This window comes from Scyliorhinus canicula, chromosome 7 (assembly GCF_902713615.1).
Source record: "Scyliorhinus canicula chromosome 7, sScyCan1.1, whole genome shotgun sequence".
Lineage (NCBI taxonomy): Eukaryota > Metazoa > Chordata > Chondrichthyes > Carcharhiniformes > Scyliorhinidae > Scyliorhinus > Scyliorhinus canicula.
In genome coordinates this window covers 2,259,431-2,287,192 of record NC_052152.1, presented here as the reverse complement: position 1 = coordinate 2,287,192, position 27,762 = coordinate 2,259,431, and the positions used below count along the sequence as shown (strand labels likewise).

Genomic DNA, 27,762 nt, shown 5'->3' with positions numbered 1-27,762 from the left:
TGCCGCTCCGTCCCCGTTGCCGTTCCCTGTTCCCGTTGCCGCTTCCTGTCCCCGTTGCCGCTCCCTGTTCCCGTCGCCGCCCCCTGTCCCCGTCGCCGCCCCCTGTCCCCGCTGCCGCTCCGTCCCCGTTGCCGCTCCGTCCCCGTTGCCGTTCCCTGTCCCCGTTGCCGCTCCCTGTTCCCGTTGCCGCTCCCTGTTCCCGTTGCCGCTCCCTGTCCCCGTTGCCGCTCCCTGCCCCCGTTGCCGCTCCCTGCCCCCGTTGCCGCTCCCTGCCCCCGTTGCCGCTCCCTGTTCCCGCTCCCTGTCCCCGTTGCCGTTCCCTGTTCCCGTTGCCGTTCCCTGTTCCCGTTGCCGCTCCCTGTCCCCGTTGCCGCTCCCTGTCCCCGTTGCTGCTCCCTGTCCCCGTTGCTGCTCCCTGCCCCCGTTGCCATTCCCTGTTCCCGCTCCCTGTCCCCGTTGCCGTTCCCTGTTCCCGTTGCCGCTCCCTGTCCCCGTTGCCGCTCCCTGTCCCCGTTGCCGCTCCCGTTTCCTCTCCCCGTTCCTGTTCAAGTTCGCATTCCCTGTTCCCAAACACACTCCTCCTTCCTGTTCCCACTCCCCGTTCGCAATCCCGTTCCTACTCCCCGTTCCTGGCCCCACTCCCCCTTCCCGTGCTCCACAAGTTGTTAAAAGTTTGTAATGTAGATGGAAAGTCCAGTTCTGATGCAGTTTTACCTTGGACCCGATGATAGGAGCAAGTGTTTGGCAGTGAATGGTATATTGAAGGTCAGGGAGATCAGGGTTGAATAAATGGTCCAGGGACAGTCAATGGAAATCTGCATCGAAAATACAAAAGCACAAGACAGTTATTAACTCAATGATATCAGGAGGACAGAGCTCAACACAGCTCACCAACACACTCGATACACTCCCCCCTCCCCCCGACAACAGCATTGACAGTCAGCCCCAGAGGACTGGAAAGTGGCTAATGTAACACCCCTGTTTAAGAAGGGAGGGAGGCAGAAGACGGGAAATTATAGGCCGGTTAGCCTGACTTCGGTCATTGATAAGATTTTAGAGTCTGTTATTGAAGATGAGATCGCGGTGTATTTGGAAGTGCACGGTAAAATAGGACTGAGTCAGCACGGCTTTGTCAAAGGGACGTTGTGTCAGACAAATCTGTTAGAGTCATTTGAGGAGGTAACAAGCAAGTTAGACAAAGGAGAACCAGTGGACATGATTTATTTAGATTTCCAGAAGGCCTTTGACAAGGTGCCGCATAGGAGACTGTTCAATAAGTTAAGAGCCCATGGTGTTAAGGGTAAGATCCTGGTATGGATAGAGGATTGGCTGACTGGCAGAAGGCAGAGAGTGGGGAAAAAGGGGTCTTTTTCAGGATGGCAGCCGGTGACTAGTGGTGTGCCTCAGGGGTCTGTGCTGGGACCACAACTTTTTACAATATACATTAATGATCTGGAAGAAGGTACTGACGGCAATGTTGCTAAGTTTGCAGATGATACAAAGATCTGTAGAGGGGCAGGTAGTATTGAGGAAGCAAGGGGGCTGCAGAAGGACTTGGACAGGCTAGGAGAGTGGGCAATGAAGTGGCAAATGAAATACAATGTGGAAAAGTGTGAGGTTATGCATTTTGGAAGGAGGAATCTAGGCATAGACTATTTTCTAAATGGGGAAATGTTTAGGAAATCAGAAGCACAAAGGGACTTGGGAGTCCTTGTTCACGATTCTCTGAAGGTTGTTGTGCAGGTTCAGCTGGCAGTTAAGAAGGCAAATACAATGTTTCAGGTCAAGAGGGCTAGAATACAAGACCAGGGATGTACTTCTGAGGCTGTATAAGGCTCTGGTCAGACCCCATTTGGAGTATTGTGAGCAGTTTTGGGCCCCATATCTAAGGAAGGATGTGCTGGGGCCTTGGAAAGGGTCCAGAGGAGGTTCACAAGAATGATCCCTGGAATGAAGAAGTTGTCATATGAGGAACGGTTGAGTACTCTGGGTCTGTACTCGTTGTAGTTTAGAAGGATGAGGGGGGATCTTATTGAAACTTACAGGATACTGCAAGGCCTGGATAGAGTGGACGTGGAGAGGATGCTTCCACTTGTAGGAAAAACTAGAACCAGAGGTCACCATCTCAGACTAAAGAGACAATCCTTTAAAACACAGATGAGGAGGAATTTCTTCAGCCAGAGGGTGGTGAATCTCCCACAGAAGGCTGTGGAGGCCAAATCACTTTAAGACTTCCCGTACCATTCTCCCGAACAGGCGTCGGAATGTGGCGACTAGGGGCTTTACACAGTAACTTCATTTGAAGCCTACTCGTGACAATAAGCAATTTTCAGACAGATATTGATAGGTTCTTGATCAATAAGGGGATCCGGGGTTATGGGGCGAAGGCAGGAGAATGGGGATGAGAAACTATCAGCCATGATTGAATGGCGGAGCAGACTCGATGGGCCAAATGGCCAAATTCTGCTCCTATGTTTTATGGTCTTTCCCCTAACACAGCAACCCCGCATCCCACAGCCGCTCCCCGCAGTCCCCCATCACCCCCTCCCCTCAATAAGGCAGCGCTCTAACTGCACCTTCTGTTCGATGGAGGTCATACAGGGCATGTCCAGTTTGCTTTTCTCTTGAGCTTTGCGATTTGCCTTTAAGTCGGTGCTGGGTCTCTCTGTATCTGGAGGTGTTGGCAGTGTGGATGGCAAGTGGCAGATTACATGCAGTTGAAACTCGATTTGGTGATAAGCAGGAGCCAGGGGCAAGGTGATGCTGCTGAGTTTTCCAGATGATTGAATGGTTAAGGGAGCCTCAGAGATTTTGTCTATTTCAAAAGAATACATCAGTTCGATTAAAACCAAATTAGGAAGATCTTTGTTAGAAACTGGTAGCACTGTGCTGATGGTTTGGGAACCAGCTTTCACACTGCTCAACACAGTTCAGATTGTTAACACCAGATATCCTGTATCGGATATCCCAAAACCAAACTATTTTGGATCAGACCAACGGATGTCAGTGACCTGAGGCGACACCAAACTCCACCAACATCTTGCTTCCCAATCCATGTTATTTGCTTTAGATTATAAATAGCCAAGACTTGAGTTATTGAATATAAGTAGGGCCAATTCTACATACATCTGAAAACTGCAAACTATCTGAATTCCAAATCACATTCAGGCCCAAGAGTTTTAGATAAAGCATTCTCAACCTGTACTACATTCCTCTATTCCCAGAACAGGTACAGCACGGGGTTAGATACAGAGTAAAGCTCCCTCTACACTGTCCCCATCAAACACTCCCAGGACAGGTACAGCACGGGGTTAGATACAGAGTAAAGCTCCCTCTACACTGCCCCCATCAAACACCCCCAGGACAGGTACAGCACGGGGTTAGATACAGAGTAAAGCTCCCTCTACACTGTCCCCATCAAACTCTCCCAGGACAGGTACAGCACGGGGTTAGATACAGAGTAAAGCTCCCTCTACACTGTCCCCATCAAATACTCCCAGGACAGGTACAGCATGGGGTTAGATACAGAGTAAAGCTCCCTCTACACTGTCCCCATCAAACACTCCCAGGACAGGTACAGCACGGGGTTAGATACAGAGTAAAGCTCCCTCTACACTGTCCCCATCAAACACTCCCAGGACAGGTACAGCAGTGGGTTAGATACAGAGTAAAGCTCCCTCTATACTGTCCCCATCAAACACTCGCATTACAGGTGTAAACATAGATAATCAGTGCAGGAGGAGGCCATTCTGCCATTCGAGCCCGCACCAACATTCAATATGACCATGGCTGATCACGCAAATTCAGTATCCCACTCCCGCTTTCTCTTCATACATCTGGATCCCTTTAGTCATAAGGGCCACGTCCAGCTCCCTCTGGAATATATCCAATGAACTGGCCCAACAGCTTTCTGCCGTGGAGAATTCCACAAGTTCGCAACTCTCTGAGACAAGTTCTTCCTCATCTCAGTCCTGAATGGCTGACCCCTTATTCTTAGGCTGTGACCCCTAGTTCTGGACATTCCCAACATCGGGAACATTCTTCCCGCATCCAGCCTGTCCAGCCCCATCAGGATTTTAGATGTTTCTATGAGATCCCCTCTCATTCTTCTAAACTCCAGTGAGTACAAGCCCAGTCCATCCAGTCCTGCCATCCCGGGAATTAGTCTGGGGAACCTTCGCTGGACACCCTCAATAGCCAGGGGGATTGTCCTTCCGCAAACTAGGAGACCAAAACTGTACACAATAAATTGATGCTTTAGCATTTCAAACTTTTCCTGCTCTTGAAGAGACTTCTAATTATTTTCTATATTTTTATTCCCCATATTGCTAACAGGACAGAGACCAACAGAAGTGGAGGTTAGCTTTCATCCCTAAGGATAACAGACAGACAATATCCACGTGTTGCAAAGCCCATTGGCAGACTGGGAAACTTTCAAACATAAATAAAGGGATACTAAAAAAGTAATAAGAGAATTACGAAAGTAAACTATCGCAAAATATGAGAAAGGACAGCAAAAGCTTCCATAAGTACATAAAAGGGAAGAGAGTCACTGAGGTGAAATTTGGTCCCTTGGAAGATGAAATCGGAGAGTTACTAGTGGGGAACATTGAAATGGCAAAGATTCTAAATCAATATTTTACCTCAGTTTTCACGCTGGAGGACACGAGTACCATTCCGATAGGAACGGGCAATTCAGAGGTGATAGAAAGGGTGGAATTTGGAACAATCAGCATCAATAGAGAAACGGTACTCAACAAACTATTGGGATTGAGGGCAGACAAGTCCCCAGGGCCTGATGGCCTACACCCGAGGGAGAGGGTGTTTCTTCTTCTTCTACCAGGTTCACAAAGTATACTCCCACATTGACTTCTTTGTAGTGGGTAAAGTGGTGCTTCGAGGGGTAGTGGGAGAGGAAACCTCTGCAATAGTAATCTCACGTTCCACTCTACTTGGACGTGAGTTTGGAGACGGGCTGGGCCTAGCTCACCCCATGGAGGCAGGACACAGCCCTCCTCGCTGACAAGGTGTTGTGTGTGAGAATGTCACAAGCCATCGAAGGACTGGAGGTGGTGATCAGGTGGGAATAGCATAGGGCACTCAGGAACAAGGAGAGGGCAGCTAGGCAAGAGCTGATCAACTCCATATTGGATGTGGATCAGCGATACTCCACGGCCCCAACTGTGGAACTACTGGCGGAGAGGAAAAATTTATAAATGGAATTTGACCTGCTCTCCATCGGGAAAAGAATGAACCAGCTCCTCCAGTCACGGAGGACCATCTGTGAACATGGAGGCAAGGCCAGCAGTCTGCTGGCTCACCAGCTCAGAAAGCAGACAGTTACGAGAGAAATAGCGCAGATGAAAGACAGAAACGACAGACTAGCTCCAATGCCAGATAATAAGGCGGCCTTCGGGACCTACTACCGAGAGCTGTACTCCTCCAAGCCCCTGGAGGGAGACTTAAAAGATGAGACAGTTTCTCGAGGGACTGGACATCGCAGTCATGCGGCTGGAGAGAAAGCAGAGACTGGAAACACCACTAGAACTGGGAGACATCACGGAGAGTATTAACTCCATGCAGTCAGCCAGGACCGGGTCCAGGTGGATTCAGAGCAGCACTGACCCAGGGACCCTGCCGCTCTGGCTGGCACAGGCCTCCATATCTCTGATCCCTAAAAAAGACAAGGACCCAATGGAGTATGGGATTTACAGACCCATTTCATTCCTAAACACCTGAAAGATACACCAAAATCCTGACGAAAGCCATGGCGAGGGGACTGGACAGTTGTGTGCCAGAGGTAGTAGAGGAGGATCAGATGGGCTTTGTCAAAGGCATACAGCTGACAACGAACATCAGACGCCTGCTGAATGTGATTCTGACCCCACCCCGCGGAGGAGACACCAGAAGTGATCATCTCTCTGGGTGCAGCGAAGGCCTTCAACACAGTCGAATGGAGGTATTAGAACGGTTTGGATTTGGGCTAGAGTCTCCTGGATGAAACCACTGTACAGCACTCCCATGGCGAGCGTACGGACAAACGCCAGCAGCTCAGAATACTTCTGGCCTCACAAAGGCACGAAGCAGGATTGCCCCTTATCCAGCTGGTATTTCGCCTGGCAACTGAGCCACTGGATCCACTGGCAGGAGCCACTGACACTCTTAGATCAACAAAGGGGTGGAGAAGCATCTGGAGGGGAGACTGAGAGCACAGAGTCTCACTCTGTGTGGATGACCTGCTCCTCTATGTGTCAAACCCCCTGGCTAGCATGGCAGGAATAATGGATCTCTTTAGGGAGTTCTCAGGTTGCAAATTAAACCTGAGCAAGATACAAATATTGCCCATGAACCTGCGTTGGAACGAGACGGGACAGGACGGGGTCAGAGCTGGGAAACCTGCCGTTCAAGTTGGTCAAAACCAAATTCCGACACCTGGGTATCCAGATAGCTCACGACTGGAACCTGTCAAGCCTGATGGAGATGGTAACGAGGGACCTGCGGAGGTGGGACTCACTCCTGCTCTCTCTGGTGGGGAGAGTGCAGACGATCAAGATGAACGTGCTGCCCAGATTCCTTTTTCTTTTCCGATTCCTCCTGTTCTTCGTCCCCAAGGCCTTCTTCACTAAGTTAGACAAAGCAATCATGGCGTTTGTGTGGGGGGGGGAAAGAAACCGGGAACCACAAGAGTGTCCCACAGAGATGGAAAACATGGGGGGGGGGGGGGGCGACTGGCCCTTCCAAATCTACAACTCAACACTGGGCAGCCACCACAGAGAGAGTACGGGGATGGGTGAAGGAATCAGGAGCGGAATGGGTAATGGAAGAGAGCTCCTGCTGTATGGAGACTTCCCTCTGAGCACTGGCCCAGTAGTGGCAGCCATGCTCAGAACATGGAACCAACTCGGGCGGCACTGTTGACTGGTAGCAATGTCCGCCACCTGCAAAAAAACGGAGGAGGGGAGGGGCAGGACACCAACCAGGGCACAGGGGAAGTAGGGCAAACGGATCAAGATGTACCATATGGGGAAGAACCCAGGAGGGCACAGCAACAACAAGAGGGCGCACCCAGGGGACCCCAGACAAGCCCTTGGTATGTTCTAATACACGGGACCACATGTGGAACAAAGCAGTCGGGAGAACCAGCTACTGGTGGCCCACGCCCAACAGGCCCCAAATCTGTACAGGGGCTGGTTTAGCACAGTGGGCTAACAGCGGGCTTGTAATGCAGAACAAGGCAGCAGCACGGGTTCAATTCCCGTACCAGCCTCCCTGAACAGGCGCCGGAATGTGGCGACTAGGGGCTTTTCACAGTAACTTCATTGAAGCCTACTTGTGACAATAAGCGATTATTATAATAAACCATCCAGGAGTCTATCCGGATCACTTTGTTCCCCATCTTCCTTATATTTCATACTCTGGGTTTTTTTCCTGGGACTGTTCATCCCCTTTTCCTGGATATTACGTTTTTTTTTCACAATGCTGTTACAACTTAGAAACAAACCAATAACTGTTGGAGGGGCCTTTTTCTTTCTGTTGCTTGTTTCCTATATTCTTGTTTGCTGTAGATATCGATGCAGGTTTTACTGTTTGATTGTTGTTTATATATAAAATGCTGACATTCAATAAAAATATTTTCAAATACATTTTTTACCCTGTCCCCAGCGCGCGAGGGGGCGGCACGGTAGCACAGTGGTTAGCTCTGTTGCTTCACAGCTCCAGGGTCTCAGGTTCGATTCCCGGCTTGGGTCACTGTCTGTGCGGAGTCTGCACTTTCTCCCCGTGTCTGTGTGGGTTTCCTCCGGGTGCTCCGGTTTCCTCCCACAGTCCAAAGATGTGCTGTTAGGTGGATTGGCCATGATAAATTGCTCCTTAGTGTCTAAAAAGGGTAGGTGGGGTTACTGGGTTAAGGGGATGGGATGGATGGAGACGTGGGCTTGAGTAGGGTGCTCTTTCCAAGGGCCGGTGCAGACTCGATGGGCCGGAAATGGCCTCCTTCTGCACTGTCAATTCTAAGATTCTGTGATTCCACAAGGAGCATGGGGAAGATAAGCATTTCCACCACCTATGTCCAGCGGAATATTACATTCCTCCTCCCCCATGAGGCCCCAAGGCCCCCTCAATGAGCAATGATGCCGAGGAGCAGGTGGAAGACATGAGAGTCTCTTTGGCTCTGGCAAATCACCATGGAGCAGGCGTGCCGGATCAGTCGGCAGATGCCTCGCCGGTGAATGGTGTCTGCGGTGGGAACGGCATGGCAGATAAACGTCAGGAGGCGGCTCAACTCTGGGGTTGGCGCTGGAGACCCAGGAAGTCTGCGATGCCATTTCAGAGTCAGGCATCTTGGTGATGAGAGTCTGGAAGCATCACGGCAGCTGGTTCAGTAATGGAGCTGGAGAATCCAGGCTTCTTTCAGGGCACTTCACGAGGGAACAACCTCCGTGAGCGAATGTGATCCAGGTACCGTCTTATTAGTTGCCCCCAGACCGAAACTTGGTAAGAGGCTGGCCCTGTTTGATGGACAACAATCCCAGATAGCCAGAGAGCACAGTCGTTGAAGTTATGAATGAACACCGTGTCGTCAGGTGCGAAGCGGTGAAGGTGTCGACGTTGGGTTCCGTCGGTCCTTTGCGCCAATATCCTGTAGAATCAAACTCCGTCAGGTATGAAGGCAACAAACCATTAACATCTCAGCGGGGGCCACCCCAGTTACTGCATGTGGTGTGGTTCAGTACGAGAACACAAATCTTGCCGTCAGTCTTGTGTCCATCAAGCCGGACGTCTGTTTCTTGAGCCCCCATTTAACCGTCTGCACGGTCCTCTGCCAAACCATTCAATGCCGGATGGTATGGGGAGGCGTGCACACGGCGAGTCCCGTTACTTTTCACAAAAGCGGCAAATTCGTCACTTGTGAAGAGGCCGTGTTATCAGCCACAAGCACCTCAGCAATTCCGTGGGTGGAAAAAGAAATGCATAATCGTTCGATGGTCGCCGGGAAGTGATTGTCACCATCTTGTGAACTTCCAGCCACTCTGAATGGGCATCCATCAGATTGAGAAACATGGAGCCCAAGAAGGTACTGCCAAAATCAGAGTGTACGTGAGCCCAAGGGCACCCTGGCCACACCCAAGGGTGCAGGGACGCAGCCGTGGGCACTTGACAGATGGAGCACTGCTGGGCCAGCATCTCGATATCCCGTCCCAACCCGCCCAACGCCCCGAAATCCCCGGCCAAACCCGGCCATTAGATGTAGCTTCTCACCAGCATCTTCATTTGGAATATTCTGGGATGTCCGTTGTGAAAGTCCTTCAAGATGACATCCTATCCCTTTGCCGGGAGAGCTTCTGCTGCCTCACAGGAGGATGCTGTTCGCCACAGTTCAGCTCCTCTGGCAGCTGTTGCTGCCGCCCACTGCTTAGCACCAGATGTCAAACTTTGGCAAGGAGTCTATGACATTCCGGACAGCAAACACTTCATCCGCCATAGCGGGTTTCACGGATTCAATCCGCGGGGAAGACAGCTCAACGCATCAGCATGCGCAATCCAGGTGCCTGGGTAGTGCTCGGAAGAGTATTCGTAGGTAGCCAATAACAGAGCTCAGTGCTGAATCCTTCCAAACACTACTGGCAGGATCACCTTGTTCTTTACAGAAGAGGCCGAGCAATGGCTTATGATTGATGACAATAAAATATAGACACACTGGTAAAACCAGATGTCACCAAATATGACCAATCTAGGCACATTTTCTCTCGGCCACAGCCAGCATCCTGGAAGCAAAAAGTGCCCCGACAATCATGGCCGTCACTCATCCGATGGGACAAAACTGCCTCAATGCCAATTGGCGAAGCATCAAATAGTTTTGAATAGTCAACACCCCGAGGAGGACATCCGCTGCTTCACCTTTTTAACGTTGCATCCTGGGCCTTGCCCCAAGTGCAAGGCTGCAACTACTTCAACAGCAAGTGGAGGGGGGGCAAGGACGGTAGCCAAATTTGGAAGAAATCACCCAGAGTAATTTACCTGTCCAAGAGAAGAGCGAAGGGCACATTCTCCCCGTGTCTGTGTGGGTCTCACCCCCACAACCCAAAGATGTGCAGGCTAGGTGGATTGGGCACACTAAATTGCCCCTTCATTGGAAAAAAATAATTGGGGACTCTAAATTTTTGAAAAAAGAGAAGAGCGAAGTGCTGCATCACACAGAATAGAATCACAGAATATAGTGCAGAAGAGGCCCTTCGGCCCCTCGAGTCTGCACCTACCTAACCCCATTTGCCAGCACTTGGCCCACAGCCTTGAATGTTACGATGGGCCAAGTTCTCATCCAGGTTCTTTTTAAAGGATGTGAGGCAACCCGCCCCTACCACCCTCCCTGACAGTGTGTTCCTGACCGTCACCACCCTCCCAGGCAGTGTGTTCCTGACCGTCACCACCCTCCCTGACAGTGTGTTCCTGACCGTCCCCACCCTCCCAGGCAGTGTGTTCCTGACCGTCGCCACCCTCCCAGGCCGTGTGTTCCAGACCGTCCCCACCCTCCCAGGCAGTGTGTTCCAGACCGTCCCCACCCTCCCAGGCAGTGTGTTCCAGACAGTCACCACCCTCCCAGGCAGTGTGTTCCTGACCGTCACCACCCTCCCAGGCAGTGTGTTCCTGACTGTCACCACCCTCCCAGGCAGTGTGTTCCTGACCGTCACCACCCTCCCAGGCAGTGTGTTCCAGCCTCTCCCACCCTCCCAGGCAGTGTGTTCCTGACCGTCACCACCCTCCCAGGCAGTGTGTTCCTGACCGTCACCACCCTCCCAGGCAGTGTGTTCCTGACCGTCACCACCCTCCCAGGCAGTGTGTTCCTGACCGTCGCCACCCTCCCAGGCAGTGTGTTCCTGACCGTCACCACTCTCCCAGGCAGTGTGTTCCTGACCATCGCCACCCTCCCAGGCAGTGTGTTCCTGACCGTCGCCACCCTCCCAGGCAGTGCGTTCCAGACCCTCTCCCACCCTCCCAGGCAGTGTGTTCCTGACCGTCACCACCCTCCCAGGCAGTGTGTTCCTGACCGTCACCACCCTCCCAGGCAACGTGTTCCTGACCGTCACCACCCTCCCAGGCAGTGCGTTCCAGACCCTCTCCCACCCTCCCAGGCAGTGTGTTCCTGACCCTCAACACCCTCCCAGGCAGTGCGTTCCTGACCTTCACCACCCTCCCAGGCAGTGCGTTCCTGACCGTCACCACCCTCCCAGGCAGTGTGTTCCTGACCGTCACCACCCTCCCAGGCAGTGTGTTCCTGACCGTCACCACCCTCCCAGGCAGTGCGTTCCTGACCGTCGCCACCCTCCCAGGCAGTGTGTTCCTGACCGTCACCACCCTCCCAGGCAGTGTGTTCCTGACCGTCACCACCCTCCCAGGCAGTGTGTTCCTGACCGTCACCACCCTCCCAGGCAGTGTGTTCCTGACCGTCACCACCCTCCCAGGCAGTGTGTTCCTGACCGTCGCCACCCTCCCAGGCAGTGCGTTCCTGACCGTCACCACCCTCCCAGGCAGTGCGTTCCTGACCGTCGCCACCCTCCCAGGCAGTGTGTTCCTGACCGTCACCACCCTCCCAGGCAGTGTGTTCCTGACCGTCACCACCCTCCCAGGCAGTGTGTTCCTGACCGTCACCACCCTCCCAGGCAGTGTGTTCCTGACCGTCACCACCCTCCCAGGCAGTGTGTTCCTGACCGTCACCCCCCTCCCAGGCAGTGTGTTCCTGACCGTCACCACCCTCCCAGGCAGTGTGTTCCTGACCGTCGCCACCCTCCCAGGCAGTGTGTTCCTGACCGTCACCACCCTCCCAGGCAGTGTGTTCCTGACCGTCACCACCCTCCCAGGCAGTGCGTTCCAGACCGTCACCACCCTCCCAGGCAGTGCGTTCCAGACCCTCTCCCACCCTCCCAGGCAGTGTGTTCCTGACCCTCAACACCCTCCCAGGCAACGCGTTCCTGACCGTCACCACCCTCCCAGGCAGTGTGTTCCTGACCGTCACCACCCTCCCAGGCAGTGTGTTCCTGACCGTCACCACCCTCCCAGGCAGTGTGTTCCTGACCGTCACCACCCTCCCAGGCAGTGTGTTCCTGACCGGCACCACCCTCCCAGGCAGTGTGTTCCTGACCGTCGCCACCCTCCCAGGCAGTGCGTTCCAGACCCTCTCCCACCCTCCCAGGCAGTGTGTTCCTGATCGGCACCACCCTCCCAGGCAGTGTGTTCCTGACCGTCACCACCCTCCCAGGCAGTGTGTTCCTGACCGTCGCCACCCTCCCAGGCAGTGTGTTCCTGACCGTCGCCACCCTCCCAGGCAGTGAGTTCCTGACCGTCGCCACCCTCCCAGGCAGTGTGTTCCTGACCGTCACCACCCTCCCAGGCAGTGTGTTCCTGACCGTCGCCACCCTCCCAGGCAGTGTGTTCCTGACCGTCGCCACCCTCCCAGGCAGTGAGTTCCTGACCGTCGCCACCCTCCCAGGCAGTGTGTTCCTGACCGTCACCACCCTCCCAGGCAGTGCGTTCCAGACCCTCTCCCACCCTCCCAGGCAGTGTGTTCCTGACCGTCACCACCCTCCCAGGCAGTGTGTTCCTGACTGTCACCACCCTCCCAGGCAGTGTGTTCCTGACCGTCACCACCCTCCCAGGCAGTGTGTTCCTGACCGTCACCACCCTCCCAGGCAGTGCATTCCAGACCCTCTCCCACCCTCCCAGGCAGTGTGTTCCTGACCCTCAACACCCTCCCAGGCAACGCATTCCTGACTGTCACCACCCTCCCAGGCAGTGCGTTCCAGACCTTCACCACCCTCCCAGGCAGTGCGTTCCTGACCGTCACCACCCTCCCAGGCAGTGCGTTCCTGACCGTCGCCACCCTCCCAGGCAGTGTGTTCCTGACCGTCGCCACCCTCCCAGGCAGTGTGTTCCTGACCGTCACCACCCTCCCAGGCAGTGTGTTCCTGACCGTCACCACCCTCCCAGGCAGTGTGTTCCTGACCGTCACCCCCCTCCCAGGCAGTGTGTTCCTGACCGTCACCACCCTCCCAGGCAGTGTGTTCCTGACCGTCGCCACCCTCCCAGGCAGTGTGTTCCTGACCGTCACCACCCTCCCAGGCAGTGCGTTCCAGACCGTCACCACCCTCCCAGGCAGTGCGTTCCAGACCCTCTCCCACCCTCCCAGGCAGTGTGTTCCTGACCCTCAACACCCTCCCAGGCAACGCGTTCCTGACCGTCACCACCCTCCCAGGCAGTGCGTTCCAGACCCTCTCCCACCCTCCCAGGCAGTGTGTTCCTGACCGTCACCACCCTCCCAGGCAGTGTGTTCCTGACCGGCACCATCCTCCCAGGCAGTGTGTTCCAGACCGTCACCACCCTCGGGGTAAAAAAGCTTTTCCTCAAATCACCCTGAACCTCCCCCCCCCCACCTTGAATTTGTGCCCCCTCGCGACTGACCCATCAACTAAGGGGAACAGCCGCCCCCTATCCACCCTGTCCACGCCCCTCATAATTCTGGACACCTCGATCACGTCACCCCTCAGTCTTCTCTGCTCCAGAGAAAACAACCCAAGCCTATCCAACCTGTCTTCATAACTGAAACGTTCCATCCCAGGCAACATCCTGGTGAATCTCCTCTGCACCCCCTCCAGTGTAATTACATCCTTACTGGAATGGGGCGACCAGAATTACACCCAGTGCTCCAGCTGTGGCCTCACCAATGTTCTATACAACTCCAACATGACCTCCCTGCTTTTGTAATCTATGCCTCGATTGATAACGGCAAGTGTCCCACATGCCTTTAACACCACCCTACTAACCTGCCCTTCTGCCTTCAGAGATCTGTGGACAAACACACCAAGGTCCCTTTGTTCCTCAGAAAATCCCAGTGTCAGGCCATTCATTGAATACTTCCTTGTCACGTTACTCCTTCCAAAATGCATCACCTCACACTTTTCAGGGTTAAATTCCAAGAGCCACTATTCTGCCCATTTGACCATCCCGTCTGTATCTGCCTGTAACCCAAGACTCTCAACCTCATTGTTAACCTCCTGGCCAATTGTCGGGCCATCCGCAAACTTACTGATCCCTACCCCCCACATAGACATCTGTGTCATTTATATAAATGACAAACAGTAGGGGGCCCAGCACAGATCCCTGTGGTACGTCACTGGTCACTGGCTTCCAGTCACTAAAGCAGCCGTCTGTCATCACCCTCTGGCTCCTACAGCTAAGCCAGCCTTGAACCCACCTTATCAAGTTACACTGTATCCCATGTACAGGCAGTAGGGTAGCATGGTGGTTAGCATAAATGCTTCACAGCTCCAGGGTCCCAGGTTCGATTCCCGGCTGGGTCACTGTCTGTGTGGAGTCTGCACGTCCTCCCCGTGTGTGCGTGGGTTTCCTCCGGGTGCTCTGGTTTCCTCCCACAGTCCAAAGATGTGCGGGTTAGGTGGATTGGCCATGCTAAATTGCCCGTAGTGTCCTAATAAAAGTAAGGTTAAGGGGGGGGGGTTGTTGGGTTACGGGTATAGGGTGGATACGTGGGTTTGAGTAGGGTGATCATGGCTCGGCACAACATTGAGGGCCGAAGGGCCTGTTCTGTGCTGTACTGTTCTATGTTCTATGTACATTTGCCTTCTTTATAAATCTCCCATGTGGGAACTTGTCAAAGGCTTTGCTGAAATCCATGTAAACTACATCAACTGCACTACCCTCATCTACACACCTGGTCACATGCTCAAACAATTCAATCAGATTTGTTAGACATCACCTCCCTCTGACAAAGCCATGCTGACTATTCCTGATCAGACCTTATCTCTCCAAGTGGAGATAGATTCTCTCCTTCAGAGTTTTCTCCAAATACTTTCCCTACCACTGGAGGAGTCCAACAACATCAGATTAGGGGCAGGTTAACACCAGGTTAAAGTCCAACAGGTTTATTTGGAATCACTAGCTTTCAGTGCGTAGCTCCTTCATCAGGTGAGTGAAGAGGTGGGTTACACAAACACAGCATGTATAGACAACACCAATGATGCAAGATGCTACCTTGAATGCGAATCTTTGCAGGTAATTAAGTGTTTACAGGTCCAGACAGTGCGACTGGAGAGAGGTAATTACAGGTTAAAGAGGTGATAATTGTCTCAATTCACCTGGAGAATTGAAACAAAGTTTTATTTACACAAATGATATTTGCACTACCCAATAGACCTCGACCGGGTTCCTGTTCTGGTCGGTGCCTTACTGGCCGACATTTCACACATTGGTTAATTGAGATTCGCCCCTAGTGGGGAGCTCATACTCCACAAGGACCACGGGGAAGGTACACATTCACTCCACGTAGGTCCCGTGTGCGATATTACAATAAGGATAGTATTAAACTGAAAGAAAAAATGAACACGGGCAAAGATTAGTAAGTAGCAAGCCAGAGAATTGGGCAAGTTGTAAAAACAAACAAAAGATGAGCAAAAAATAATAAAGAGGGAGAAGATAAACCATGAGGGTGAACTTGCAAGTAATATAAAAACGGACAGTAAGAGCTTCTTTAAAGATATAATACTCACCCCCGCTGTTGGTAGAGACAGTGGCAGTGCTGCTTGCCGAATGCAGGATGGGCAGAGTGTCGGTGATGCTCAGCTGCAGTGTGTCTCCGCTCTTCACCATGTAATGTCCTGTTTGTATAGTGAACTTCACACTCTGAGAAATACCGGCCAGGAGACTGTCTGAATAAAGTAGACAGGTCAGATTATTACACAGCGCAGCGCACAAAACACAACACTGATAAGAGTACTGCACTGTCAGAGGGTCAGTACTGAGGGAGTGCCGCACTGTTAGAGGGTCAGTACTGAGGGAGTGCTGCACTGTCAGAGGGTCAGTACTGAGGGAGTGCTGCACTGTCAGTGGGTCAGTACTGAGGGAGTGCAGCACTGTCAGAGGGTCAGTACTGAGGGAGCGCTGCACTGTCAGAGGGTCAGTACTGAGGGAGTGCTGCACTGTCAGAGGGTCAGTACTGAGGGAGTGCTGCACTGTCAGAGGGTCAGTACTGAGGGAGTGCCGCACTGTCAGAGGGTCAGTACTGAGGGAGTGCCGCACTGTCAGAGGGTCAGTACTGAGGGAGTGCCGTACTGTCAGAGGGTCAGTACTGAGGGAGCCCCGCACTGTCAGAGGGTCAGTACTGAGGGAGCCCCGCACTGTCAGAGGGTCAGTACTGAGGGAGTGCCGTACTGTCAGAGGGTCAGTACTGAGGGAGCGCTGCAATGTCAGAGGGTCAGTACTGAGGGAGTGCTGCACTGTCAGAGGGTCAGTACTGAGGGAGTGCTGCACTGTCAGAGGGTCAGTACTGAGGGAGTGCTGCACTGTCAGAGGGTCAGTACTGAGGGAGTGCCGCACTGTCAGAGGGTCAGTACTGAGGGAGTGCCGCACTGTCAGAGGGTCAGTATTGAGGGAGTGCCGCACTGTCAGAGCAGAATGGATAGTTAGGAAATACAGCGGGGTGGGGAGGGGGATAGAAGGGGATAGAACGCTGGTTGCAACAGGTCGCAAATGACAAAGCAATGACGGCCATCTTGGACCCGCAGCTTGGGGGGGGGGGGCACAGAAACTCCCCATCAGAATAGTCACACGTGAGGGAGAAGGACAGACTGAGCAGAAAGAGCTGGATAGGACAGATCTACCAAGTCTGTTATAGGACAAGGGCTACGAGGGTGGCCATACTGTTCAATAAGAGGGCGACATTCCCAGCAACAAAGACTCTGACGACCCTGCTGGGGCGATATGTCATAGTTAGTGGGGTCCTGGAAGGGGGGCTGGCAAATCTGTACGACCTCAACTTGGACAACACATACTTTCATGGCAGAAATCCCTGACACTGACTCATTATTTGGGGCTTGGGGGGGGGGGGGGTATCATTGGCCAGGTTCCGCACTACAAAAACGTGAGGATGGAGACGGGCTCGGCCAACCCCCCTTCCCCATGGAGGCTGGACACAGCTCTCCTCGCCAACAAGGCCTTCTGTCACATGCCATTAGTGGGTACATATCCTGCAACCAGAATGGGGAGGTCTTACCCTCCACATTCTGGGAGGCACTAAAGGTGGTGATAAGGGGGAAATAATAGCTCTGCGGGATAGGAAGGAGAGGCTAGGCTGCAGCTGTTTGATTCCATATTGGAGGTGGATCGGCAGTACATACAGAGCAAACGCTCTGTCCCTTCCTGACCCACTCTACTGCTCTTTACCCAGCTGTTCTGTTCTGAAGCTTTGACCTCCCTCTTAGTATTTCCAATCTTTCCTCAGCCGAAGACCCCCTTACCTAAAATTCTGGGGGTTACCATTTATCAGGAACTGAACTGGACCAGCCAGATGAATACTGTGGCTACCAGAGCAAGTCAGAGGCTGAGAATCTGCAGCAAGTAACTCACCTCCTGACTTCCTAAAGCCTGTCCACCATCTACAAGGCACAAATCAGGAGTGTGATGGAATACTCTCCACTTGCCTGGATGAGCGCAGCTCCAACAACACTCAAGAAGCTCCACACCATCCAGGACAAAGCTGCCCCACTCCATGGGCACCGCATCCAGCAATGAGGCAAGGGCTCAGAGTCACTCACCACCCTGACTGGGAAATATATTACAGTAAGAAGTCTTACACACCAGGTTAAAGTCCAACAGGTTTGTTTCAAACACGAGCTTTCGGAGCAGTGCTCCGAAAGCTCGTGTTTGAATCAAACCTGTTGGACTTTTACCTGGTGTTGTAAGACTTCTTACTGTGCTCACCCCAGTCCAACGCCGGCATCATCACATCAGGGAAATATATCACCATTTCCTTCACTGTCGCTGGGGCAACATCCTGGAACCCCCCTAACAGCACTGTGGGTGCACCTACACCACATGGGCTGCAGCGGTTCAAGTAGGCAGCTCACCACCACCTTCTGAAGGGCAATTAGGGATGGACAATAAATGCTGGCCTAACGAGCAATGCCCACATCCCGCAAAATAGTTTTTAAATCTTAAATTCCAAAAGAACTCACCAGTCATTGGTTCTACTTTGAGCAGAGGTTCCTGTGAGTACACTTCGTATTGAACAATTGGATAGATGTGAGGGAGAGTGAACTGAACCCGCCCCACAGATGCACAAAGCTGCCGCAATGTGTACGTCCCAGCTTCCTTAGCCTGAACAAAGAACAATAAAACCAAGGTTATAACTGGGGTACGGGTCCCACACACACTGACCCTCACTGGGGTATGGGTCCCACACACACTGACTCTCACTGGGGTACGGGTCCCACACACACTGACTCTCACTGGGGTACGGGTCCCACACACACTGACTCTCACTGGGGTACGGGTCCCACACACACTGACACTCACTGGGGTACGGGTCCCACACACTGACTCTCACTGGGGTACGGGTCCCACACACACTGCCTCTCACTGGGGTACGGGTCCCACACACACTGACTCTCACTGGGGTACGGGTCCCACACACACTGACTCTCACTGGGGTACGGGTCCCACACACACTGACTCTCACTGGGGTACGGGTCCCACACACACTTACTCTCACTGGGGTACGGGTCCCACACACACTGACTCTCACTGGGGTACGGGTCCCACACACACACTGACTCTCACTGGGGTACGGGTCCCACACACACTGACTCTCACTGGGGTACGGGTCCCATACACACTGACTCTCACTGGGGTATGGGTCCCACACACACCGACTCTCACTGGGGTACAGACCCACACACACTGACTCTCACTGGGGTACGGGTCCCACACACACTGACTCTCACTGGGGTACGGGTCCCACACACACTGACTCTCACTGGGGTACGGGTCCCACACACACTGACCCTCACTGGGGTACGGGTCCCACACACACTGACTCTCACTGGGGTAGGGGTCCCCCACACACTGACACTCACTGGGATACGGGTCCCACACACACTGACTCTCACTGGGGTACGAGGTCTCCCCTTGTTCTTTGACCCATTTACCCTCCACATTTTTCAGAGTTGAGGGACCTATTCCCTACCTAAACAGTGACCCGGCCATGACTCCTTGCCCCTCATGGTTGCCGGTCAGCTTCTTCATTGCTACTTCCTCGGTCCCATTCCCATACTGCCCTATCTCTCTTTTCATTCACACACCCATCATACATCACATCATCCCCGCTCTTCCAGCAACTCCCACATTCTGTTTCTGCCTCAAACCCCCCACCCCACTGCCATCCATTTCTCGCTTCAGGCTTCCTTGCCTCTCTGGCACATTGCTGTGAAAGTTTTGTAGTTTGTATAAAGGTGGGTGATCTCTCGATGGCACAGGCAGACCTACAGGGAGCTGCCATTATTTTGTTTAGTGTTTTGAGTTCTAAAAGCACTGGCCTCTGTCTTGAAGTGGATGGTGTTAATTCCTGGTTTCAGCAGTATGTCAGTGGTCCGTAACGCATGTGCAGCATCTTCCACAGCCAGCCCGGAGGATCGTTCCAGAGAGGAGCTGCTCTCCTGTCTCCCGAACAGCAGGTGCATGTTCTTGCAGATAATGCCGCTGGAATTTAGCGAGCTGTCTGAAGGACTTCGGTCATAAAGCTCGTACAGTTCAATGAAAGGCTGTTTGTTCCTGGGGAAAGGGTGGCCAATGGGCTCACTGGGGAAGAGGAAGATCCCATTCGCATTCCGACTGCGGCTGCCAAACTCACTGTTCCTCTTGGAGGTGTCCTTATTGACAGAGAGATTCAGGTGAATGGAAAACTGATGTAGGTGCACAGGGAGGGGCATGAGGCTGTGCACAGTCAGTTCAATCTCCAGGAGCCCACCTACATGAACCATCGCGCACACCGGCTTGAAACATAAACTCTGCAACTGGAGAAAGCCCTCCATCCCCAGCAGCAAGCGGTCATCTGAAAACACAGAACACAGCACAGCGGTTTAAACAAACCTTTCTCCCTGATCCAAACTTCGGCTCTGCCCACAAGTTAGTCTCATCCACCCAACCACAAACCATGGCATTTACAGTGCAGAAGGAGGCCTTTCGGCCCATCGAGTCTGCACCGGCTCTTGGAAAGAGCACCCTATCCAACCCCACACCTCCACCCTATCCCCATAACCCAGTAACCCCACCCAACACTAAGGGCAATTTTGGACACTGAGGGCAATTTAGCATGGCCAATCCACCTAACCTGCACATATTTGGACTGTGGGAGGAAACCGGAGCACCCGGAGGAAACCCAAGCAGACACGGGGAGAACGTGCAGACTCCGCATAGACAGTGACCCAAGCCGGGATAGAACCTGGGACCCTGGAGCTGTGGAGCAATTGTGCTAACCACTATGCTACCGTGCCGCCCACTCCCTCCCCAGTCTAACTCCACACCTCCAAACTCTGGAAGGCTGAGTTCGGACGGTGCAGTTTCATTCCCCTCAGCACATGGATGATGATAGTTTCCTGGTCTCACCTTGCCCGCTGTCAGGCTCCTTCGTCAGGTTCAGAATCTCCTGGCAGAAGTGTATCCGTTCTGTTTCAGTCAGGTTGGCGTCACCAGCCAGCAGGCTACTGGTCTGGAGGTAGCTAGGAAACTGGGTTAATGGACAGTAACAGAATATTGGGGAGGGAGGCCATTGGGCCCATTGAGTCTTCTACGCCATTCAATGTCATCATGTCTGGTTGTCTATCTCAATGCCATATTCCTGCACTCTCCCCACACCCCTGGACACGTTCAGTGCCTTGAAATCTATTTCTTTCTAAAATACATTCAGTGACTAGGCCTCAACAGCCTTTTGCAGTGAAGAATTCCTCAGGTTCACCATCTTCCAGGCGATGAGATTTCTCCTCATCTCAGTCCTAACTGTCCTCAGCCAGGGGAAACAATACCTCTGTACCCAGTGTGTGCAGCTCTGTCAGAAGCTAATACGTTTGAGATCCCCTCTCATTCTCCCTCCGTGTAAATAGTCAGGAAAATAAGTTTGGATTTTTGTTTTTGCAAAGTCATCATCATATCCTTGAAAACAAGCTCATGGAGATGTGATTGGTTTAATTGGATTAGAGACAGAAAGACCACAAAGGTCAACCATCAATAAAGCCGTAAAGGTAAGGGGTTTGATATGAAACCAGCGGTTTGAAGTTGGCTGTTGCATTCCAATAGGGAATATATACAATTGGAAGATTGTAAATAGATTTTTGAAAGTAAATTTAGAGTACCCAATTATTTTTTTGCAATTAAGGGGCAATTTAGCGTGGCCAATCCACCTACCCTGCACATCTTTGGGTTGTGGGGGTGAGACCCGCGCAGACACGAGGAGAATGTGCAAACACCGTATGGACAGTGACCCGGGGCCAGGATCGAACGCGGGTCCTCGGTGCAGCGAGGCAGCAGTGCTAACCACTGCACCACACTGCCGCCCGGGAAGATTGCAAATAGTGGCCATAAAGTTAAAAAGCCGTTCAATTCTAGGAAAGGGGGAATTCTAAAGGATTGTGGGAAACAATAGAGGGTCAGATCAAAGGGGAAAAGCATATTTAAGAAAACATCGAAGACTGTGGGCGTGGTGGCTGGCACGGTCTCAACAAAGATAGAGCTTGGACGAAGCCAGACTTGGAGAACTAGTTAGTGGTCACCCTCAGAGATACCCTAAAGCAGCAAGGCAATGTGTGATAAAGTTATTGCAATTTTATAAATGAGAAAATCTATAAGGACTGTTGCCAGCAGAAGGGGGATTTAGCTCTGTCTTTATTTTAAGCCAAGATCTTTTCAAAAATGTTCAAAAGTACTGTTAACGTGTAAAGGTATTATTGTGTTTTCAGTGTTAATTGTTTTTTTTAATTTTAATTAATGTTTAACCTTTCAGTGACTTGTGAACAAGAACACCCAGGTGGCTTTGTACATCAGCATTTCCCAATCTATTTAAATAATACTCTGCCATTCTGGTTTTTGTACCAAAGTGGATAACTTTACATTTATCCACATAATATTGCATCGACCATCTATTTGCCCAACTTGTCCAAGTCACCTTGAAGCCTCTAAACATCCTCTTCGCCACTCACATTCCCACCAAGTTTTGTGTCATCAGCAAACTTGTAAATATTACATTTGGTTCCCACATCCAAACCATTGATACACGTTGTGAATAACTGGGGCCCCAAGGACTGATTCCTGCAGCACCCCACTAGTCACTCCTACCACTCCAGAATTACCTATTTATTCCTACTCTCAGTTTCCTGACCGTAACCAATTCTTAATCCATGTCAGTATTATTAATCCCTCCTGCAGACTGATCACAGACAGCTCACCTCTGGGGTTCCTGGCTACTAACCACCTTCATCACCAAGTTAATCTCATAGAAACACAAACATCATGTTGGAGATTACACATGGCCCGGAGTGAGCAGCGAGATGGCCCTGCGGACAGTCCATTGAGATGGTCCGAGAGGGCTTCACCAATACACTGACAACTTGTATTTATATAGCCCTTCAGAATGTAAGAGTCCAATGAATGGCCAAGTCTAGGGGTAACAAAGGGGTTTCAGCAGCAAATGAGCTGAGACAGGGGTGAACCGGGGTCCCGAGAGTGTCACACTGGGTGTTTGGATTACTCGTCCTGTGACAGAGTGCCATGTACAAGGATACTTCTGGGTTTGCTGGAGCTGCTTCTGACACTCAGCCAGTTGTTTCCGTGTGTGTGCGATTAGCAGAGGCCAGCCCTCAGCCTGGTACGTTTTCAGTGCTTCCTGGAGATACATTTCTGCTTCCTGAGGCTGCCCTTTTTTCCTGGCAACAAGAAAACAATGATCAGATTAATAATAATCTTTATTATTGTCACAATTAGGCTTACATTAACAACTCAATGAAGTTACTGTGAAAATCCCCTCGTCGCCACATTCCGGCGCCTGTTCAGGTACACAGAGGGAGGATTCAGAATGTCTTGGGGGAAGAAACCGGAGCACCCGGAGGAAACCCACGCAGACACGGGGAGAACGTGCAGACTCTGCACAGACAGTGACCCGAGGCCGGAATTGAACCTGGGACCCTCGAGCTGTGACACAACAGTGCTAACCACTGTGCCGCCCATTAAAGAGAAATTCAAAGAGAACTGCCTGAAATACTCAGCAGCTCACTCAGCATTTTGCTTTTATGGCAGGTGACAGCTCTGGGTTGATTAATTGCAGATTCTGTGCTCAAAGGGAGCGTTCGAAAGGAGGCTCTAAATGATCATTAACTGCTCCATTTGTTGTAGAACCAGCACCTCACAGCACATGTGCAGCATCTTGGGACAGGATCTGGTTATCGCTGGAAGGCTGGCATTCCCTCAAGGTGCTGCCTATGAGCCATCTTGAAATCCTGCAGTTCTTGATCAAAATACTTCACAACCAGTAAGCACCACTGAAGACTTTGTCCTTCTCAGTGGGAGTAATTGAGGCTTTGGAAGGTGCAGTCACTGAAGACTTTGTCAGTAGCTGCAGTGCATCTTGTATCTTCTTCTGGAGCAGAATCACAGGATCTCCACTGTGCAATTGGTGGCCATTCAACCCATCAAGTGCGTAGAAACTCTCTGGAAGAGCAGATCAAAGATCACATACTTCCAAACCGGTCCGATGGATTTGGAGATGGCTGATAAATCCATTAAATTAAGTGACACTTTGGCATCCAAACTGGGCCTGTCGTAACGGGTAGAGGGCAGACCTGGGGTCCTGTCAGGTGGGGGGGGGGGGGGGGGGGGGGGGGGGGGGGGGGGGGGGGGGGGGGGGGCTACTTTTACAGGTCAAAGGATACAGACATCCTGAGACTTTGTCAGGAATGCAGACAGCCCAGGACATGAGGCACAGCTGCCACGAACACAGCATGATCTCTGGAAATATTGGATAGCTGGTCACCCTGATCCAATGTGCCATCTGTACACACTGCCACACATGGGTAGATGGAAGGGTTGGGTAGATGGGTTGTTTGGAGGTTAACACACTCTCTCGATGCCTCAGCTTCAACTCCCCGTGTTCCCAACAAAGTCCCTTGATGCGTTTGGTGCCTTCCCAAATAAACCTTTCCATTTTCGTTGGTCAGATGCCAGTCTCGCCCATCAGTATGTTTGACCTGGAGATGTGTTTGAGGACATCCCTACAGCCTTTCCGCTGTCTTCATGGGTGTCGCCTGGTGGAACACTTGCTTCACTGGTCTAGTGTCAGGCCTCTGAACAACATGCCCCTCCCAGTGGAGTGGGTTTGGAGTGATTATCAGCCTGATGTTGAGCAAAGTTGATTTAGGAGCGGGTGCAGATTTGGAGAATCTGGTGCTTCTCAGGTACTTGTCTGCTGCAGGTCGGCCAAGTCTCTGAAACATATAGAGTGCAGGATCACTGCTGTCTGGGAAACCATAATGTTAATCTCGAATTTGAAAATGTATATATGAATGGTACACACGGCTGCCACTGTTTATCGGTGGTGGAGGGTTTGAATGTTTGTGGAAGGAGGAGCAATCAAGTGGGGCTGCTTTGTCCTGGATGGTGTGGCGCTTCTTGAGTGTTGTTGGAGCTGCGCTCATCCAGGCAAGTGGAGAGTATTCCATCACATTCCTGACTTGTGCCCTGTAGATGGTGGACAGGCTTTGGGGGTCAGGAGGCGAGTTACTCACCGTAGGATTCCTAGCCTTTGACCTACCCTGATAGCCACAGTATTAATGTGGCTGGGTCCAGTTCAGTTTCTGATCAATGGTAACCCCCAGGAAGTTGATAGTGGGGGATTCAGTGATGGTAATGCCATTGACTGTCACGGGGCGGTGGTTAGATTCTCTCTTGCAGGAGATGGTCATTGCCTGGCACTTGTGTGACGCGAATGTAACTTGCCGCTTGTCAGCCCCAAGCCTGGATATTGTCCAGGTCTTGCTGCATTTGGACACGGACTGCTTCATTATCTGAGGAGTCGCCAATGGTGCTGAACATTGTGCAGTCATCCGCAAACATCCCACTCCTGATGTTAAGATGGTGGGAGGTCATTGATGAAGCATTGATTTGAGTGTCTTGATAAGGAACTATCTGTGAAAAGCTTTTAAACCCGCTTCGGGTTTTCATACATTGGTGACGCTTTTTGCAGCCATTATGGGATTATAGTTACTATCGTTACGAGTTAATGTTTACTACCCTAAATACACTTTTGACATCAAAACCACGGGCAGTGGTGTTAAACACCAAATCGCAAAGAATAATTCATGAGCTGAGTCCGCGTAACCCCGATACCAGGAGCAGTAAAAAGAAACTTCCCCCTTTACCCTCTCAAACCTGTGATCTCAATCATCCACTGGACAACTCCACTGTGGTGGAGCTGTGCCAATCAATCCTGAATGATCACTCAACACAGCGAGGAGGCTGCAGCCAATATCTGACCCCCCCCCCCTTACCAACATTGAGTATTGGTGTGGTTTGTTCTAGAACATTCCATGTACCTACATGTAGAAATCAGCAAGATCCTTCCCTAGCAGCTGCGATGAGCGGACCTGTCCAATGGTTTTATACATCTCGATTGCAGTGTGTGAAAGGTCCTAGAAAAGGGGTTAAGAAATATATAGATTAGTGCACCCTGTGAAACCCAATCTGACGGAGCCATGAGCCCCCCACTCCCCCATTTCACAAATCCCATCATCGTGCCTTCCATCCACGATTAAAGCCAATGGTACTGACACAATCCAGAGCTGCAAAGCTGGTTAGCTTCATTAAAACAAAATACTTTTCAGGAATAAGGAGAAAGATTTGGTTCACTGTCCTTTACAGAAGGAAATCTGCCGTCCTCACCTAGTCTGACCTACATGTACCCCTGTTGGCAGAACGGGCGATGAGGATAGGGGTGCCCCACATCACAGGCCAGGTGATCTCAAAGGGGCCTGGGGGATGGGGGGGTACAGCTTGGGGATGGGGTAGCAGTACAACTCAGGGTGACCAGGGAACCTAGCAGCATTGGAAAGTCACAGGAATCTCACCTTGCTAACATTCTCTGTCTCTTGCTCCGCAGCTTGGTCTGGAGCCTGCTCTGCCCAAGGCCGCAGGAAACTACAAAAGGTTGTGAATGTAGCCCAGTCCATCACCCAAACCAGCCTCCCATCCATTGACTCTGTCTATAATTCCCGCTGCCTCAGAAAGGCAGCCAGTATAATTAAGGACCCCACGCATCCCGGACATACTCTCTTCCATCTCCTTCCGTCAGGAAAAAGATACCAAAGTTTGAGGTCACGTACCAGCCGACTGAGGAACAGCTTCTTCCCTACTGCCATCAGACTTTTGAATGGACCTACCTGGTATTAAGTTGATCTCTTCTCTACACCTTGCTATAACTGTAACGTTATATTCTGCAGTCTCTCCTTCCTTCCCTATGTACGGTATGCATTGTTTGTACAGCATGCAAGAAACAATACTTTTTACTGTACACTAATACATGTGACAATAATAAATCAAATCAAATCAGAGATATGGGTTTCAGATGCCAGTCAGCTATGCTCGCTATCTACCTGCTGCTGCTGCCGTTGCACATGCAAAGCGGCAAGAGTGCCAGGGCCAGCCCATGGAGGACCCTACATAAGAGGAACCGCAGAGCAGCAGGGGCCAGCTGGTGAAGCTTAAATGCCAGCTATCCAACAGGCCAAGGAGGTTGTGGGCAGGAGGCAGCATCAGGCCTCGTGTGTACCGTCAGCGCCTGTCCTTAGAGGAGCTGCCAGAACACATGTGATGCTGCGACTCTGGCTTACCAGGCAAACAGTGCGCCACCTGTGCCAAATGGTGGCACACCTGGCATCAAGGGGGTTGGAGGAAGACACCCAGTAGCCGTCACGGTGACGGTCACCCTGAACATGCATATCTCTGGCTCATTCCAGGTCCAGGGGAAAGGCTTCAACTCCATGAATCCGCAACCACCAACTGCACATCATGCATATCTGCGCCTGATATACAGGCAGCGTGCAGCACGCATCCATCCTGGTGCGCTTGGAGGTTCCCGGCATCTTTGAGATGCTCCTGTGGGTGAAGGGTTGGCTTTTAGGTGACAAAGGTTACCCGCTGAGGTCATGGCTAATGAGGCATGTGCAGATGCCCCAGACCGGGGAACAGAATTGTTATAATGAAGCTCACTCAGCAACCAGGAGCGTCATTGAGCGGTGCATCAGTGCTCTCACGGTGCACTTCCGATGCCTGGCCCGCCCTGGTGGGGATAGCCACCAAGAGGGTCTCCTGCAATGTGATGGCCTGCTGGAGGAGGAGGAAAATCAGCAGGCCTCACCTGACCAGGAGGATCCGGATGGTGTCCAGGAGGGTCCGGAGGTGGCAGGGCAGGCCTGCCGCCCAGTGAGAGATCCAGGGCTGCCGCATACGGGACAACCTCATCACCTCCTGATTTGCCAACTCGGATTCCTGGCCGCCGGCGGCTCCACCACCCTCTCACACCTCTTCGCCCCACACAGATTCCACCTACCCCTGAACCTCTCACCCTTTCTCTCTCCCTCAGTCCTTCCAGCCCTTCCCACAAACAGAGCTCCCCCACCCCCCTGTAAGGGCCCTACCAGCATCACGCAGGGCCCTGGGTTGGCAGTATCAGCGGGTCTTGTCCACGGGGTGGAGGATGTTGATGACTCGCTTTGAGGTGAGCTCTGCTGCTCCTCGTTGACTGCCAACGCCTGACTCCTGTCTTTAAGATAATACACCATTTTCCACATGATTCCTGCATGTGTGCTGCTGATTCCTTCTCATGGGCCGAAATATGTTTTGGGGCCAGAGATGGTGAACAGTTAGGGCTCACTCACCGGG

General features: G+C 52.1%; 1 protein-coding gene across 1 annotated transcript in view; it reads right to left on the bottom strand.

Annotated features, from left to right (window-relative positions):
* Positions 1-27,762, bottom strand: part of trappc10 (trafficking protein particle complex 10) — an 81,569-nt gene that overhangs the window by 31,699 nt on the left and 22,108 nt on the right. Inside the window, exons 6-13 of the mRNA XM_038801309.1 lie at positions 25,423-25,514; positions 22,617-22,757; positions 20,449-20,561; positions 19,380-19,894; positions 18,021-18,162; positions 15,558-15,716; positions 2,577-2,815; positions 715-815 (exon numbers count right to left, since the gene is read on the bottom strand). Of these exons, the coding sequence (XP_038657237.1) occupies positions 715-815; positions 2,577-2,815; positions 15,558-15,716; positions 18,021-18,162; positions 19,380-19,894; positions 20,449-20,561; positions 22,617-22,757; positions 25,423-25,514 (1,502 nt within the window). The remainder of the gene's footprint in view (positions 1-714; positions 816-2,576; positions 2,816-15,557; positions 15,717-18,020; positions 18,163-19,379; positions 19,895-20,448; positions 20,562-22,616; positions 22,758-25,422; positions 25,515-27,762) is intronic.